General features: G+C 42.3%; 1 protein-coding gene across 1 annotated transcript in view; it reads left to right on the forward strand.

Annotated features, from left to right (window-relative positions):
* LOC134337689 (mucin-2-like) overlaps positions 1 to 15,479 on the forward strand; it is a 49,625-nt gene that overhangs the window by 1,744 nt on the left and 32,402 nt on the right. The window contains exons 3-12 of the mRNA XM_063032881.1: positions 21 to 44; positions 645 to 668; positions 2,027 to 2,050; positions 2,650 to 2,673; positions 4,910 to 4,933; positions 5,551 to 5,574; positions 10,061 to 10,084; positions 10,684 to 10,707; positions 12,935 to 12,958; positions 13,558 to 13,581. Of these exons, the coding sequence (XP_062888951.1) occupies positions 21 to 44; positions 645 to 668; positions 2,027 to 2,050; positions 2,650 to 2,673; positions 4,910 to 4,933; positions 5,551 to 5,574; positions 10,061 to 10,084; positions 10,684 to 10,707; positions 12,935 to 12,958; positions 13,558 to 13,581 (240 nt within the window). The remainder of the gene's footprint in view (positions 1 to 20; positions 45 to 644; positions 669 to 2,026; positions 2,051 to 2,649; positions 2,674 to 4,909; positions 4,934 to 5,550; positions 5,575 to 10,060; positions 10,085 to 10,683; positions 10,708 to 12,934; positions 12,959 to 13,557; positions 13,582 to 15,479) is intronic.

Below are 15,479 nucleotides of genomic sequence, written 5' to 3' on the forward strand. Positions count from 1 at the left end.
ATTTCACTTTTTGCTTTAAGGTACTGCTTCTACTACAACTCCAGGTGAGTATATCCTTCCTATTTTAAAAGCGTCACTGTGACTGCAGCATCATGGCTCTGTCAAGCCTCATCGTTTGTATTTCAAGAGCTCCTTGATGATAATTAATATGAAACACAGCTACAACTTTTCCTCCTGCAACAATTGAATGCATTTAGGTCATCAACCAGTCCGTTAATTTCTGGGTCATTACAGAGTAGGAATTTCACCAGTCAAGTGGGCTCCGATGCCATTTCATTCCCCTTTCGCCAGTTGAAAGTGGTCAATTTTCACAGACTGCTGTTTGAGATCAAGGTCTAGTGCTTTATGCAGACATATTTGCAAAATTCCCCGTAGGTGGTACAGAGTAGAATGAGGCTGCAAATTCATTTAACTCCAATGCGGTCGTGTAGTCCAGGAATCTAGTCACCACAAACTTAAGCAAGCCTTATTTGACCGTGCTTTTGCAGCAAGAATGTTTAACCTCCTCTCTGGATTAGTGGCCCAAGGTAAATGCTGAACCTGCCGTTTTGGACTCCACAGTTTAGCAGTGCAATAGCTGAGCTTTTATAACTGTCAATAGTTTTCAAATTATAATTAAACAAATTGTTATTTTCTGCTTTCAGGTGCTAGTTCTACTGCAACTCCCAGTGAGTATATCTTTCAAATCCTAAATATTGCAAATTTTAACTGCAGGTCAAAAGCTGCATCGAATGACATGTCCAGCTTGAAGATTTTTTGGACTTCAATAATCTTGAAACAGAGAATGGGCCTTTTCAGCAAACAATAATTGATGCTTGTAATTGCCAGTCCTTCAGTACTCCCAGGTTTCATTCAGGTCACTGATATGCTAAGGGAAGTTAGAAAACTGAGTCTTGCTTGGTGATTGGAGTTTTCACTGGACAAATTTTTTGTGGGCAGTGGTTGCAAATTGATTAAATTTAGCATTGTTTTAGTAACGATCAGTTTCAGGTGAAGACTGAAATGATGAGAAAGTGACACACAGGGGATAAGCTAGCCAAAGTAGGATGAGGAAACAGCCGAGGATGGAAGATATGGAGAATCTCTGATTGGATTCATCCACTTCTGACATGTGCGAGTCAATTGAAGGCAAGCTGGTCAGATCTCAGGAACAAAATTTTCCTGTGAGGAACAATGACAACTATGCGGAATTTTCACATCAGTAGGACATAACAGGTCTAAATTCAGAATAAAGCAAAAGAAAAGTATACGTTCTTTTAGAGGAAATTGTGATATTGATGGATAGATAGATAGCTAGATAGATATACTTTATTGATCCTGAGGGAAATTGGGAAATTGATGATAAGCTGATAATAATGAAAGCTGGAGGTTTATTGAGGAGAATGTGTACTAAGCACGTGTGAAGGGGTCAGGATCAGTTCTGGAGTTGAGGGGATATTGTTCTTGTCAGTAGCCACCACTGGACAAGATAGGTTCGGGAAACTGAACAGCACATCAGAGATTGTGTAACACATTGCACTCTCATATGCAAGTTGATGTAATGCATTCTGATACCAAATATAGTTCTGCATGTATATTCTGCTTATATAGACAGCAGATGAGTCCCATCAGGAAATGCATTTAATATTAACGTAATTTTTATAATCCATCTTCAGTCAGTATCTCCAATACTGAATGGTGATTATTGATTTCAGAACATGTCTGAAGAGAAAAGCTAGACTGTCAGCTGATTTAATGTCTTCATATTTGATCATTCACTCTGCCATCTTTTTCCATTAGGTATCAATGCTCACCTCTCAATTCTCCAAAATTCTAGTAACCGCTGCCTTGAACATTCCTTACCGTACAATTCTTTGGGATTGAGAATGCCTAACACACACTCCCGTTTTGTGGTGCCATGTGTGACAATTAAAGCCTTTGTGGAGAGAAAAGACTCTCCCACATTATGGCCGGGTGATGATTGACATATACAAACATAATAATTTTCAAATTATAATTAACTGAACATTTTTCTTTTTGCTTTAAGGTACTGCTTCTACTATAATTTCAGGTGAGTATATCCTTCCTATTCTAAAACGTAACTATGACTGCAGTATAATGGCTCTGTCAAGCCTCATCATTTGTATTTCAAGAGCTCCTTGATGATAATTAATATGAAACACAGCTACAACTTTTCCTCCTGCAACAATTGAATGCATTTAGGTCATCAACCAGTCCGTTAATTTCTGGGTCATTACAGAGTAGGAATTTCACCAGTCAAGGGGGCTCCGATGCCACTTCATTCCCCTTTCGCCAGTTGAAAGTGGTCAATTTTCACAGACTGCTGTTTGAGATCAAGGTCTAGTGCTTTATGCAGACATATTTGCAAAATTCCCCGTAGGTGGTACAGGGTAGAATGAGGCTGCAAATTCATTTAACTCCAATGCGGTCGTGTAGTCCAGGAATCTAGTCACCACAAACTTAAGCAAGCCTTATTTGACCGTGCTTTTGCAGCAAGAATGTTTAACCTCCTCTCTGGATTAGTGGCCCGAGGTAAATGCTGAACCTGCCGTTTTGGACTCCACAGTTTAGCAGTGCAACAGCTGAGCTTTTATAACTGTCAATAGTTTTCAAATTATAATTAAACAAATTGTTATTTTCTGCTTTCAGGTGCTAGTTCTACTGCAACTCCCAGTGAGTATATCTTTCAAATCCTAAATATTGCAAATTTTATCAGCAGTTCAAAAGCTCCATCAAACGACATTGTGCCGAGCTTGAAGACTTTTTGGACTTTAATAATCTTAATACAGAGAGTGGGTCTTCTTAGCAAGCAATAATTGCTGCTTGTAATTGCCAGTCTTTGAGTACTCCCTGGTTTCATTCAGGTCATTGATATGCTAAGGGAAGTTAGAAAACTGAGTCTTGCTTGGTGATTGGAATTTTCACCGGACAAATTTTTTATGGACATTGGTCGCAAATCGATCAGATTTAGTATTGTTTTAGAAATGATCAGTTTCAGGTGAAGACTGAAATCATGAGAACGTGACACAAAGGGGAAAAGCTAGCCACAGTAGCACGAGGAAACAGCTGAGCAGGGAAGATATGGAGAATCTGCTATTGGATTCATCCACATCTAGACATGTGCGAGTCATTTGAAGGCAAGCTGGTCAGAATGCAGGAATGAAATTTTTCCTGTGAGGAACAATGACAAATATGAGAGAATTTCTTATCGTTAAGACACAACAGTTCGAAATTCAGTAGAAAGCAAAAAAAAGGTATACGTTCCTTTATCGGTCAAATGTGATACTGATGACAAGCTGATGATAATGAAAGCTGGAGGTTTATTGAGGAGAGGGTGTAGAAAGCACATGTGAAGGGGTCAGGATCAGTTCTGGAGTTGAGGGGATATTGTTCTTGTCAGTAGCCACAATTGGACAAGATGGGTTCGGGAAACTGAACAGCACATCAGAGATTGTGTAACACATTGCGCTCTCATATGCAAGTTGATGTAATGCATTCTGATACCAAATATAGTTCTGCATGTATATTCTGCTTATATACACAGCAAATGAGTCCCATCAGAAAATTCATTTAATTTTAATGTAATACTTATTATCCATCTTCAGTCAGTAGCTCCAATACCGAATGGTGATTATTGATTTCAGAACATAGAAACATAGAAACATAGAAAATAGGTGCAGGAGTAGGCCATTCGGCCCTTCGAGCCTGCACTGCCATTTATTATGATCATGGCTGATCATCCAACTCAGAACCCGGCCTCAGCCTTCCCTCCATACCCGCTGACCCCCGTAGCCACAAGGGCCATACCTAACTCCCTCTTAACTATAGCCAATGAACTGGCCTCAACTGTTTCCTGTGGCAGAGAATTCCACAGATTCACCACTCTCTGTGTGAAGAAGTTTTTCCTAATCTCGGTCCTAAAAGGCTTCCGCTTTTTCCCCTTTATCCTCAAACTGTGGCCCCTCGTTCTGGACTTCCCCAACATCGGGAACAATCTTCCTGCATCTAGCCTGTCCAATCCCTTTAGGATCTTATACGTTTCAATCAGATCCCCCCTCAATCTTCTAAATTCCAACGAGTACAAGCCCAGTTCATCCAGTGTTTCTTCATATGAAAGTCCTGCCATCCCAGGAATCGATCTGGTGAACCTTCTTTGTACTCCCTCTATGGCAAGGATGTCTTTCCTCAGATTAGGGGACCAAAACTGCACACAATACTCCAGGTATGGTCTCACCAAGGCCTTGTACAACTGCAGTAGTACCTCCCTGCTCCTGTACTCGAATCCTGTCGCTATAAATGCCAGCATACCATTCGCCTTTTTCACCGCCTGCTGTACCTGCATGCCCACTTTCAATGACTGGTGTATAATGACACCCAGGTCTCGTTGCACCTCCCCTTTTCCTAATCGGCCACCATTCAGATAATAATCTGTTTTCCTATTTTTGCCACCAAAGTGGATAACTTTACATTTGTCCACATTAAATTGCATCTGCCATGAATTTGCCCACTCACCCAACCTATCCAAGTCACCCTGCATCCTCTTAGCATCCTCCTCACAGCTAACACTGCCACCCAGCTTCGTGTCTGAAGAGAAAAGCTGGACTGTCAGCTGATTTAATGTCTTCACATTTGATCATTCACTCTGCCATCTTTTTCCATTAGGTATCAATGCTCACTTCTCAATTCTCCAAAATTCTAGTAACCGCTGCCTTGAACATTCCTTACCATACAATTCTTTGGGATTGAGAATGCTTTACACGCACTTCTGCTTTGTGGTGCGGTGGGTGACAATTGAAGCCCTTGTGGAGGGAGAAGACTCCCACGTTATGGCCGGGTGATGATTGACATATATAAACAGATAATAATTTTCCAATTATAATTAACTGAACCTTTTTCTTTCTGCTTTAAGGTACTGCTTCCACTACAACTCCTGGTGAGTATATCCTTCCTATTCTAAAATCGTAACTGTGACTGCAGTAAAAAGGCTCTGTCTTCCCTCATCATCTGTATTTCAAGAGCTTCTTGATTATAATTAATGTGAAACACAGCTACAACTTTTCCTCCTGCAGTGATTGGATGCATTTAGATCATCAACCAGTCCGTTATTTTCTGGGTCGGTACAGAAAGGAATTTCACCAGTCAAGTGGGCTCCGATGCCGTTTCATTCCCCTTTCGCCAGTTCCAAGTGGTTAACTTTCACAGACTGCTGTTTGAAAGCATCGTCCAGTGAGCTCTGTGCATTATTGTAGAACTTGCTTTATGCAGACATATTGTCAAAATTCTTCGTGGGTGGGATGGTTTATAATGAGGTTGCAAATTCATTTAACTCCAAAGTGGTCGTGTAGTCCAGGAATCTAGTCACCCCAACCTTAAGCAAGCGTTATTTGTCCGTGCTTTTGCAGCAAGAATGTTGAACCTCCTCTCCGGATTAGTGGCCCGAGGTAAATGCTGAACCTGACGTGTGATGTGAGGACTCCACAGTTTAGCAGTGTAATCGCTGACAATGGTTTTCAAATTATAATTAAATAAATAATTTTTTTCTGCTTTCAGGTGCAAATTCTACTGCAACTCCCAGTGAGTAAATCTTTCAAATCCTAACTATTGCAAATTTTAACAGCAGTTCAAAAGCTCCATCGAATGACATCGTGTCTAGGTAAAGTGTTTTTTGACTTTAATAATCGTGAAACAGAGAGTGGGTCTTCTCAGTAAACAATAATTGCTGCTTGTAATTGCTAGTCTTTGAGAACTCCCAGGTTTCATTCAGAAGTCACCTAGCAGCCCACCAGCCTCCGGGTCCAACATATAATTCGCCGTAACTTCCGCAACCTCCAGCGGGATCCCACCACTAAGCACATCTTTCCCTCCCGACCCCCCCCACTTTCTGTAGGGATTGCTCCCTACGCGACTCCCTTGGCCATTCGTCCCCCCCATCCCTCCCCACCGATCTCCCTCCTGGCACTTCTCCTTGTAAGCAGAACAAATGCTACACATGACCTTACACTTCCTCCCTCACCACCATTCAGGGCCCCAGACAGTCCTTCCAGGTGAGGCGACACTTCACCTGTGAGTCGGCTGGGGTGATATACTGCGTCCGGTGCTCCCGATGTGGCCTTCTATATATTGGCGAGACCCGACGCAGACTGCGAGATCGTCTCACTGAACACCTACGCTCTGTCCGCCAGAGAAAGCAGGATCTCCCAGTGCCCACACATTTTAATTCCACATTACATTCCCATTCTGATATGTCTATCCATGGCATCCTCTACTGCGAAAATGAAGCCACACTCAGGTTGGATTCTATATATTGGCGAGACCCGACGCAGACTGCGAGATCGTCTCACTGAACACCTACGCTCTGTCCGCCAGAGAAAGCAGGATCTCCCAGTGCCCACACATTTTAATTCCACATTGCATTCCCATTCTGATATGTCTATCCATGGCATCCTCTACTGTGAAAATGAAGCCACACTCAGGTTGGAGGAACAACACATTATATTCCGTCTGGGTAGCCTCCAACCTGATGGCATGAACATTGACTTCTCAAACTTCCGCTAATGCCCCACCTCCCCCTCGCACCCCATCCATTATTTCTTTATATACACACCTTCTTTTTCTCCCTCTCCTTTTTCTCTCTCTATCCCCCTCACTATACCCCTTGCCCATCCTCTGGGCTTCCCCCCTCTCCTTTTCTTTATCCCTAGGCCTCCTGTCCCATGATCCTCTCTTATCCCTTTTGCCAATCAACTGTCCAGCTCACCTGAGGACTGGGAGAAATTCAGAGTTCAGCAGAGGAGGACAAAGGGCTTAATTAGGAAGGGGAAAAAAGATTATGAGAGAAAACTGGCAGAGAACATAAAAACGGACTGTAAAAGCTTTTATAGATATGTAAAAAGGAAAAGACTGATAAAGACAAATGTAGGTCCCCTGCAAACAGAAACAGGTGAATTGATTATGGGGAGCAAGGACATGGCAGACCAATTCAATAATTACTTTGGTTCTGTCTTCACTAAGGAGGACATAAATAATCTTCCAGAAATAGTAAGGGACAGAGGGTCCAGTGAGATGGAGGAACTGAGCGAAATACATGTTAGTAGGGAAGTGGTGTTAGGTAAATTGAAGGGATTGAAGGCAGATAAATCCCCGGGGCCAGATGGTCTGCATCCCAGAGTGCTTAAGGAAGTGGCCCAAGAAATAGTGGATGCATTAGTGATAATTTTTCAAAACTCGTTAGATTCTGGACTAGTTCCTGAGGATTGGAGGGTGGCTAATGTAACCCCACTTTTTAAAAATGGAGGGAGAGAGAAACCGGGGAATTATAGGCCGGTTAGCCTAACGTCGGTGGTGGGGAAACTGCTGGAGTCAGTTATCAAGGATGTGATAACAGCACATTTGGAAAGCTGTGAAATGATCGTACAAAGTCAGCATGGATTTGTGAAAGGAAAATCATGTCTGACGAATCTCATAGAATTTTTTGAGGATGTAACTAGTAGAGTGGATAGGGGAGAACCAGTGGATGTGGTATATTTGGATTTTCAAAAGGCTTTTGACAAGGTCCCACATAGGAGATTAGTGTGCAAACTTAAAGCACACGGTATTGGGGGTAAGGTATTGGTGTGGGTGGAGAATTGGTTAGCAGACAGGAAGCAAAGAGTGGGAATAAACGGGACCTTTTCAGAATGGCAGGCGGTGACTAGTGGGGTACCGCAAGGCTCAGTGCTGGGACCCTAGTTGTTTACAATATATATTAATGACTTAGATGAGGGAATTAAATGCAGCATCTCCAAGTTTGCGGATGACACAAAGCTGGGTGGCAGTGTTAGCAGTGAGGAGGATGCTAAGAGGATGCAGGGTGACATGGATAGGTTGGGTGAGTGGGCAAACTCATGGCAGATGCAATTTAATGTGGATAAATGTGAAGTTATCCACTTTGGTGGCAAAAATAGGAAAACAGATTATTATCTGAATGGTGGCCGATTAGGAAAAGGGGAGGTGCAACGAGACCTGGGTGTCATTATACACCAGTCATTGAAAGTGGGCATGCAGGTACAGCAGGCGGTGAAAAAGGCGAACGGTATGCTGGCATTTATAGCGAGAGGATTCGAGTACAGGAGCAGGGAGGTACTACTGCAGTTGTACAAGGCCTTGGTGAGACCACACCTGGAGTATTGTGTGCAGTTTTGGTCCCCTAATCTGAGGAAAGACATCTTTGCCATAGAGGGAGTACAAAGAAGGTTCACCAGATTGATTCCTGGGATGGCAGGTCTTTCATATGAAGAAAGACTGGATGAACTGGGCTTGTACTCGTTGGAATTTAGAAGATTGAGGGGGGATCTGATTGAAACGTATAAGATCCTAAAGGGATTGGACAGGCTAGATGCGGGAAGATTGTTCCCGATGTTGGGGAGGTCGAGAACGAGGGGTCACAGTTTGAGGATACAGTGGAAGCCTTTTAGGACCGAGGTTAGGAAAAACTTCTTCACACAGAGAGTGGTGAATCTGTGGAATTCTCTGCCACAGCAAACTGTTAAGGCCAGTTCATTAGCTATGTTTAAAAGGAAGTTAGATATGGCACTTGTGGCTACAGGGGTCAGGGGGTATGGAGGGAAGGCTGGGTTCTGAGTTGGATGATCAGCCATGATCATAATAAATGGCGGTGCAGGCTCGAAGGGCCGAATGGCCTACTCCTGCACCTATTTTCTATGTTTCTATGTTTCTATGTTTCTTGGCTCCATCCCTCCCCCTCCCGTCTTCTCCGATCATTTCACATCTCCCCCTCCCCCTGCAACTTTCAAATCTCTTACTAGCTCTTCTTTCAGTTCGTCCTGACGAAGGGTCTTGGCCCGAAATGTTGAATGTACCTCTTCCTGGAGATGCTGCCTGGCCTGCTGTGTTTACCATCAACTATTATGTGTGTTGCTTGAAATTCCAGCATTTGCAGATTTCCTCATGTTTGCGTAATATATTTATGTCATTGCTTTGCTAAGGGAAGTTAGGGAACTATGTCTTGATTGGGGATTGGAGTTTTCAGTGGACAGTGGTTGCAAATCGATCAGATTTAGCATTGTTTTAGTAATGATCAGTTTCAGGTGAAGACTGAAATCATGAGAAAGTGACACACAGGGGATAAGCTAGCCACAGTAGCAGCAGAAAACAGCCGAGGAGGGAAGATATGGAGAATCTGTTACTGGGTTCATCCACATCTCACATGTGCAAGTCATTTGAAGGCCAGCTGGTCAGAACTCAGGAACAATATTTTCTTGTGAGAAACAAAGAGAACTATGCAAAATTTTCATGTCGTTAGGACACAAGAGTTCTAAATTCAGTAGAAAGCAAAAAAAAGTGTATGTTTTTTAATAGGACAATTATGATACTGATGATAAACTGAAAATAATGAAACCTGGATTTTTATTGAGGAGAGGGTGTAGAAAGCATATGTGAAGGGGTCAGGATCAGTTCTGGAGTTGAGGGGATATTGTTCTTGTCAGTAGCCACCATTGGACAAGATGGGTTCGGGAAACTGAACAGCACATCAGAGATTGGTAGCACATTGTGCTCTCATATGCAAGTTGATGTAATGCATTCTGATACCAAATATATTTCTGCATGTATATTCTGCTTATATAGACAGCAGATGAGTCCCATCAGAAAATGCATTTAATATTAACATAATTCTTATAATCCATCTTCAGTCAGTATCTCCAATACTGAATGGTGATTATTGATTTCAGAACATGTCTGAAGAGAAAAGCTGGACTGTCAGCTGATTTAATGTCTTCATATTTGATCATTCACTCTGCCATCTTTTTCCATTAGGTATCAATGCTCACCTCTCAATTCTCCAAAATTCTAGTAACCGCTGCCTTGAACATTCCTTACCATACAATTCTTTGGGATTGAGAATGCCTAACACACACTCCCGTTTTGTGGTGCCATGTGTGACAATTAAAGCCTTTGTGGAGAGAAAAGACTCTCCCACATTATGGCCGGGTGATGATTGACATATACAAACATAATAATTTTCAAATTATAATTAACTGAACATTTTTCTTTTTGCTTTAAGGTACTGCTTCTACTATAATTTCAGGTGAGTATATCCTTCCTATTCTAAAACGTAACTATGACTGCAGTATAATGGCTCTGTCAAGCCTCATCGTTTGTATTTCAAGAGCTCCTTGATGATAATTAATATGAAACACAGCTACAACTTTTCCTCCTGCAACAATTGAATGCATTTAGGTCATCAACCAGTCTGTTAATTTCTGGGTCATTACAGAGTAGGAATTTCACCAGTCAAGTGGGCTCCGATGCCATTTCATTCCCCTTTCGCCAGTTGAAAGTGGTCAATTTTCACAGACTGCTGTTTGAGATCAAGATCTAGTGCTTTATGCAGACATATTTGCAAAATTCCCCGTAGGCGGTACAGGGTAGAATGAGGCTGCAAATTCATTTAACTCCAATGCGGTCGTGTAGTCCAGGAATCTAGTCACCACAAACTTAAGCAAGCCTTATTTGACCGTGCTTTTGCAGCAAGAATGTTTAACCTCCTCTCTGGATTAGTGGCCCGAGGTAAATGCTGAACCTGCCGTTTTGGACTCCACAGTTTAGCAGTGCAATAGCTGAGCTTTTATAACTGTCAATAGTTTTCAAATTATAATTAAACAAATTGTTATTTTCTGCTTTCAGGTGCTAGTTCTACTGCAACTCCCAGTGAGTATATCTTTCAAATCCTAAATATTGCAAATTTTATCAGCAGTTCAAAAGCTCCATCAAACGACATTGTGCCGAGCTTGAAGACTTTTTGGACTTTAATAATCTTGATACAGAGAGTGGGTCTTCTTAGCAAGCAATAATTGCTGCTTGTAATTGCCAGTCATTGAGTACTCCCTGGTTTCATTCAGGTCATTGATATGCTAAGGGAAGTTAGAAAACTGAGTCTTGCTTGGTGATTGGAATTTTCACCGGACAAATTTTTTATGGACATTGGTCGCAAATCGATCAGATTTAGCATTGTTTTAGTAATGATCAGTTTCAGGTGAAGACTGAAATCATGAGAACGTGACACAAAGGGGAAAAGCTAGCTACAGTAGCACGAGGAAACAGCTGAGCAGGGAAGATATGGAGAATCTGCTATTGGATTCATCCACATCTTGACATGTGCGAGTCATTTGAAGGCAAGCTGGTCAGAATGCAGGAATGAAATTTTTCCTGTGAGGAACAATGACAAATATGAGAGAATTTCTTATCGTTAAGACACAACAGTTCGAAATTCAGTAGAAAGCAAAAAAAAGGTATACGTTCCTTTATCGGTCAAATGTGATACTGATGACAAGCTGATGATAATGAAAGCTGGAGGTTTATTGAGGAGAGGGTGTAGAAAGCACATGTGAAGGGGTCAGGATCAGTTCTGGAGTTGAGGGGATATTGTTCTTGTCAGTAGCCACAATTGGACAAGATGGGTTCGGGAAACTGAACAGCACATCAGAGATTGTGTAACACATTGCGCTCTCATATGCAAGTTGATGTAATGCATTCTGATACCAAATATAGTTCTGCATGTATATTCTGCTTATATACACAGCAAATGAGTCCCATCAGAAAATTCATTTAATTTTAATGTAATACTTATTATCCATCTTCAGTCAGTAGCTCCAATACCGAATGGTGATTATTGATTTCAGAACATAGAAACATAGAAACATAGAAAATAGGTGCAGGAGTAGGCCATTCGGCCCTTCGAGCCTGCACCGCCATTTATTATGATCATGGCTGATCATCCAACTCAGAACCCGGCCTCAGCCTTCCCTCCATACCCCCTGACCCCCGTAGCCGCAAGGGCCATACCTAACTCCCTCTTAACTATAGCCAATGAACTGGCCTCAACTGTTTCCTGTGGCAGAGAATTCCACAGATTCACCACTCTCTGTGTGAAGAAGTTTTTCCTAATCTCGGTCCTAAAAGGCTTCCCCTTTATCCTCAAACTGTGGCCCCTCGTTCTGGACTTCCCCAACATCGGGAACAATCTTCCTGCATCTAGCCTGTCCAATCCCTTTAGGATCTTATACCTTTCAATCAGATCCCCCCTCAATCTTCTAAATTCCAACGAGTACAAGCCCAGTTCATCCAGTCTTTCTTCATATGAAAGTCCTGCCATCCCAGGAATCGATCTGGTGAACCTTCTTTGTACTCCCTCTATGGCAAGGATGTCTTTCCTCAGATTAGGGGAGCAAAACTGCACACAATACTCCAGGTATGGTCTCACCAAGGCCTTGTACAACTGCAGTAGTACCTCCCTGCTCCTGTACTCGAATCCTGTCACTATAAATGCCAGCATACCATTCGCCTTTTTCACCGCCTGCTGTACCTGCATGCCCACTTTCAATGACTGGTGTATAATGACACCCAGGTCTCGTTGCACCTCCCCTTTTCCTAATCGGCCACCATTCAGATAATAACCTGTTTTCCTATTTTAGCCACCAAAGTGGATAACTTCACATTTATCCACATTAAATTGCATCTGCCATGAATTTGCCCACTCACCCAACCTATCCAAGTCACCCTGCATCCTCTTAGCATCCTCCTCACAGCTAACACTGCCACCAAGCTTCGTGTCTGAAGAGAAAAGCTGGACTGTCAGCTGATTTAATGTCTACACATTTGATCATTCACTCTGCCATCTTTTTCCATTAGGTATCAATGCTCACTTCTCAATTCTCCAAAATTCTAGTAACCGCTGCCTTGAACATTCCTTACCATACAATTCTTTGGGATTGAGAACGCCTTACACACACTTCTGCTTTGTGGTGCCGTGGGTGACAATTGAAGCCCTTGTGGAGGGAGAAGACTCCCACATTATGGCCGGGTGATGATTGACATATATAAACAGATAATAATTTTCCAATTATAATTAACTGAACTTTTTTCTTTCTGCTTTAAGGTACTGCTTCCACTACAACTCCTGGTGAGTATATCCTTCCTATTCTAAAATCGTAACTGTGACTGCAGTAAAAAGGCTCTGTCTTCCCACATCATCTGTATTTCAAGAGCTTCTTGATTATAATTAATGTGAAACACAGCTACAACTTTTCCTCCTGCAGCGATTGGATGCATTTAGATCATCAACCAGTCCGTTATTTTCTGGGTCGGTACAGAAAGGAATTTCACCAGTCAAGTGGGCTCCGATGCCATTTCATTCCCCTTTCGCCAGTTGAAAGTGGTCAATTTTCACAGACTGCTGTTTGAGATCAAGGTCTAGTGCTTTATGCAGACATATTTGCAAAATTCCCCGCAGGCGGTACAGGGTAGAATGAGGCTGCAAATTCATTGAACTCCAATGCAGTCGTATAGTCCAGGAATCTAGTCACCACAAACTTAAGCAAGCCTTATTTGACCGTGCTTTTGCAGCAAGAATGTTTAACCTCCTCTCTGGATTAGTGGCCCGAGGTAAATGCTGAACCTGCCGTTTTGGACTCCACAGTTTAGCAGTGCAATAGCTGAGCTTTTATAACTGTCAATAGTTTTCAAATTATAATTAAACAAATTGTTATTTTCTGTTTTCAGGTGCTAGTTCTACTGCAACTCCCAGTGAGTATATCTTTCAAATCCTAAATATTGCAAATTTTATCAGCAGTTCAAAAGCTCCATCAAACGACATTGTGCCGAGCTTGAAGACTTTTTGGACTTTAATAATCTTGATACAGAGAGTGGGTCTTCTTAGCAAGTAATAATTGCTGCTTGTAATTGCCAGTCTTTGAGTACTCCCTGGTTTCATTCAGGTCATTGATATGCTAAGGGAAGTTAGAAAACTGAGTCTTGCTTGGTGATTGGAATTTTCACCGGACAAATTTTTTATGGACATTGGTCGCAAATCGATCAGATTTAGCATTGTTTTAGTAATGATCAGTTTCAGGTGAAGACTGAAATCATGAGAACGTGACACAAAGGGGAAAAGCTAGCCACAGTTGCACGAGGAAACAGCTGAGCAGGGAAGATATGGAGAATCTGCTATTGGATTCATCCACATCTTGACATGTGCGAGTCATTTGAAGGCAAGATGGTCAGAATGCAGGAATGAAATTTTTCCTGTGAGGAACAATGACAAATATGAGAGAATTTCTTATCGTTAGGACACAACAGTTCGAAATTCAGTCGAAAGCAAAAAAAAGGTATACGTTCCTTTATCGGTCAAATGTGATACTGATGACAAGCTGATGATAATGAAAGCTGGAGGTTTATTGAGGAGAGGGTGTAGAAAGCACATGTGAAGGGGTCAGGATCAGTTCTGGAGTTGAGGGGATATTGTTCTTGTCAGTAGCCACAATTGGACAAGATTGGTTCGGGAAACTGAACGGCACATCAGAGATTGTGTAACACATTGCGCTCTCATATGCAAGTTGATGTAATGCATTCTGATACCAAATATAGTTCTGCATGTATATTCTGCTTATATACACAGCAAATGAGTCCCATCAGAAAATTCATTTAATTTTAATGTAATACTTATTATCCATCTTCAGTCAGTAGCTCCAATACCGAATGGTGATTATTGATTTCAGAACATAGAAACATAGAAACATAGAAAATAGGTGCAGGAGTAGGCCATTTGGCCCTTCGAGCCTGCACCGCCATTTATTATGATCATGGCTGATCATCCAACTCAGAACCCGGCCTCAGCCTTCCCTCCATACCCCCTGACCCCCGTAGCCACAAGGGCCATACCTAACTCCCTCTTAACTATAGCCAATGAACTGGCCTCAACTGTTTCCTGTGGCAGAGAATTCCACAGATTCACCACTCTCTGTGTGAAGAAGTTTTTCCTAATCTCGGTCCTAAAAGGCTTCCCGTTTATCCCCTTTATCCTCAAACTGTGGCCCCTCGTTCTGGACTTCCCCAACATCGGGAACAATCTTCCTGCATCTAGCCTGTCCAATCCCTTTAGGATCTTATACCTTTCAATCAGATCCCCCCTCAATCTTCTAAATTCCAACGAGTACAAGCCCAGTTCATCCAGTCTTTCTTCATATGAAAGTCCTGCCATCCCAGGAATCGATCTGGTGAACCTTCTTTGTACTCCCTCTATGGCAAAGATGTCTTTCCTCAGATTAGGGGAGCAAAACTGCACACAATACTCCAGGTATGGTCTCACCAAGGCCTTGTACAACTGCAGTAGTACCTCCCTGCTCCTGTACTCGAATCCTGTCGCTATAAATGCCAGCATACCATTCGCCTTTTTCACCGCCTGCTGTACCTGCATGCCCACTTTCAATGACTGGTGTATAATGACACCCAGGTCTCGTTGCACCTCCCCTTTTCCTAATCGGCCACCATTCAGATAATAATCTGTTTTCCTATTTTTGCCACCAACGTGGATAACTTCACATTTATCCACATTAAATTGCATCTGCCATGAATTTGCCCACTCACCCAACCTATCCAAGTCACCCTGCATCCTCTTAGCATCCTCCTCACTGCTAACACTGCCA

The sequence above is a fragment of the Mobula hypostoma genome, chromosome 25 (genome assembly GCF_963921235.1).
Source record: "Mobula hypostoma chromosome 25, sMobHyp1.1, whole genome shotgun sequence".
Taxonomy (NCBI): domain Eukaryota; kingdom Metazoa; phylum Chordata; class Chondrichthyes; order Myliobatiformes; family Myliobatidae; genus Mobula; species Mobula hypostoma.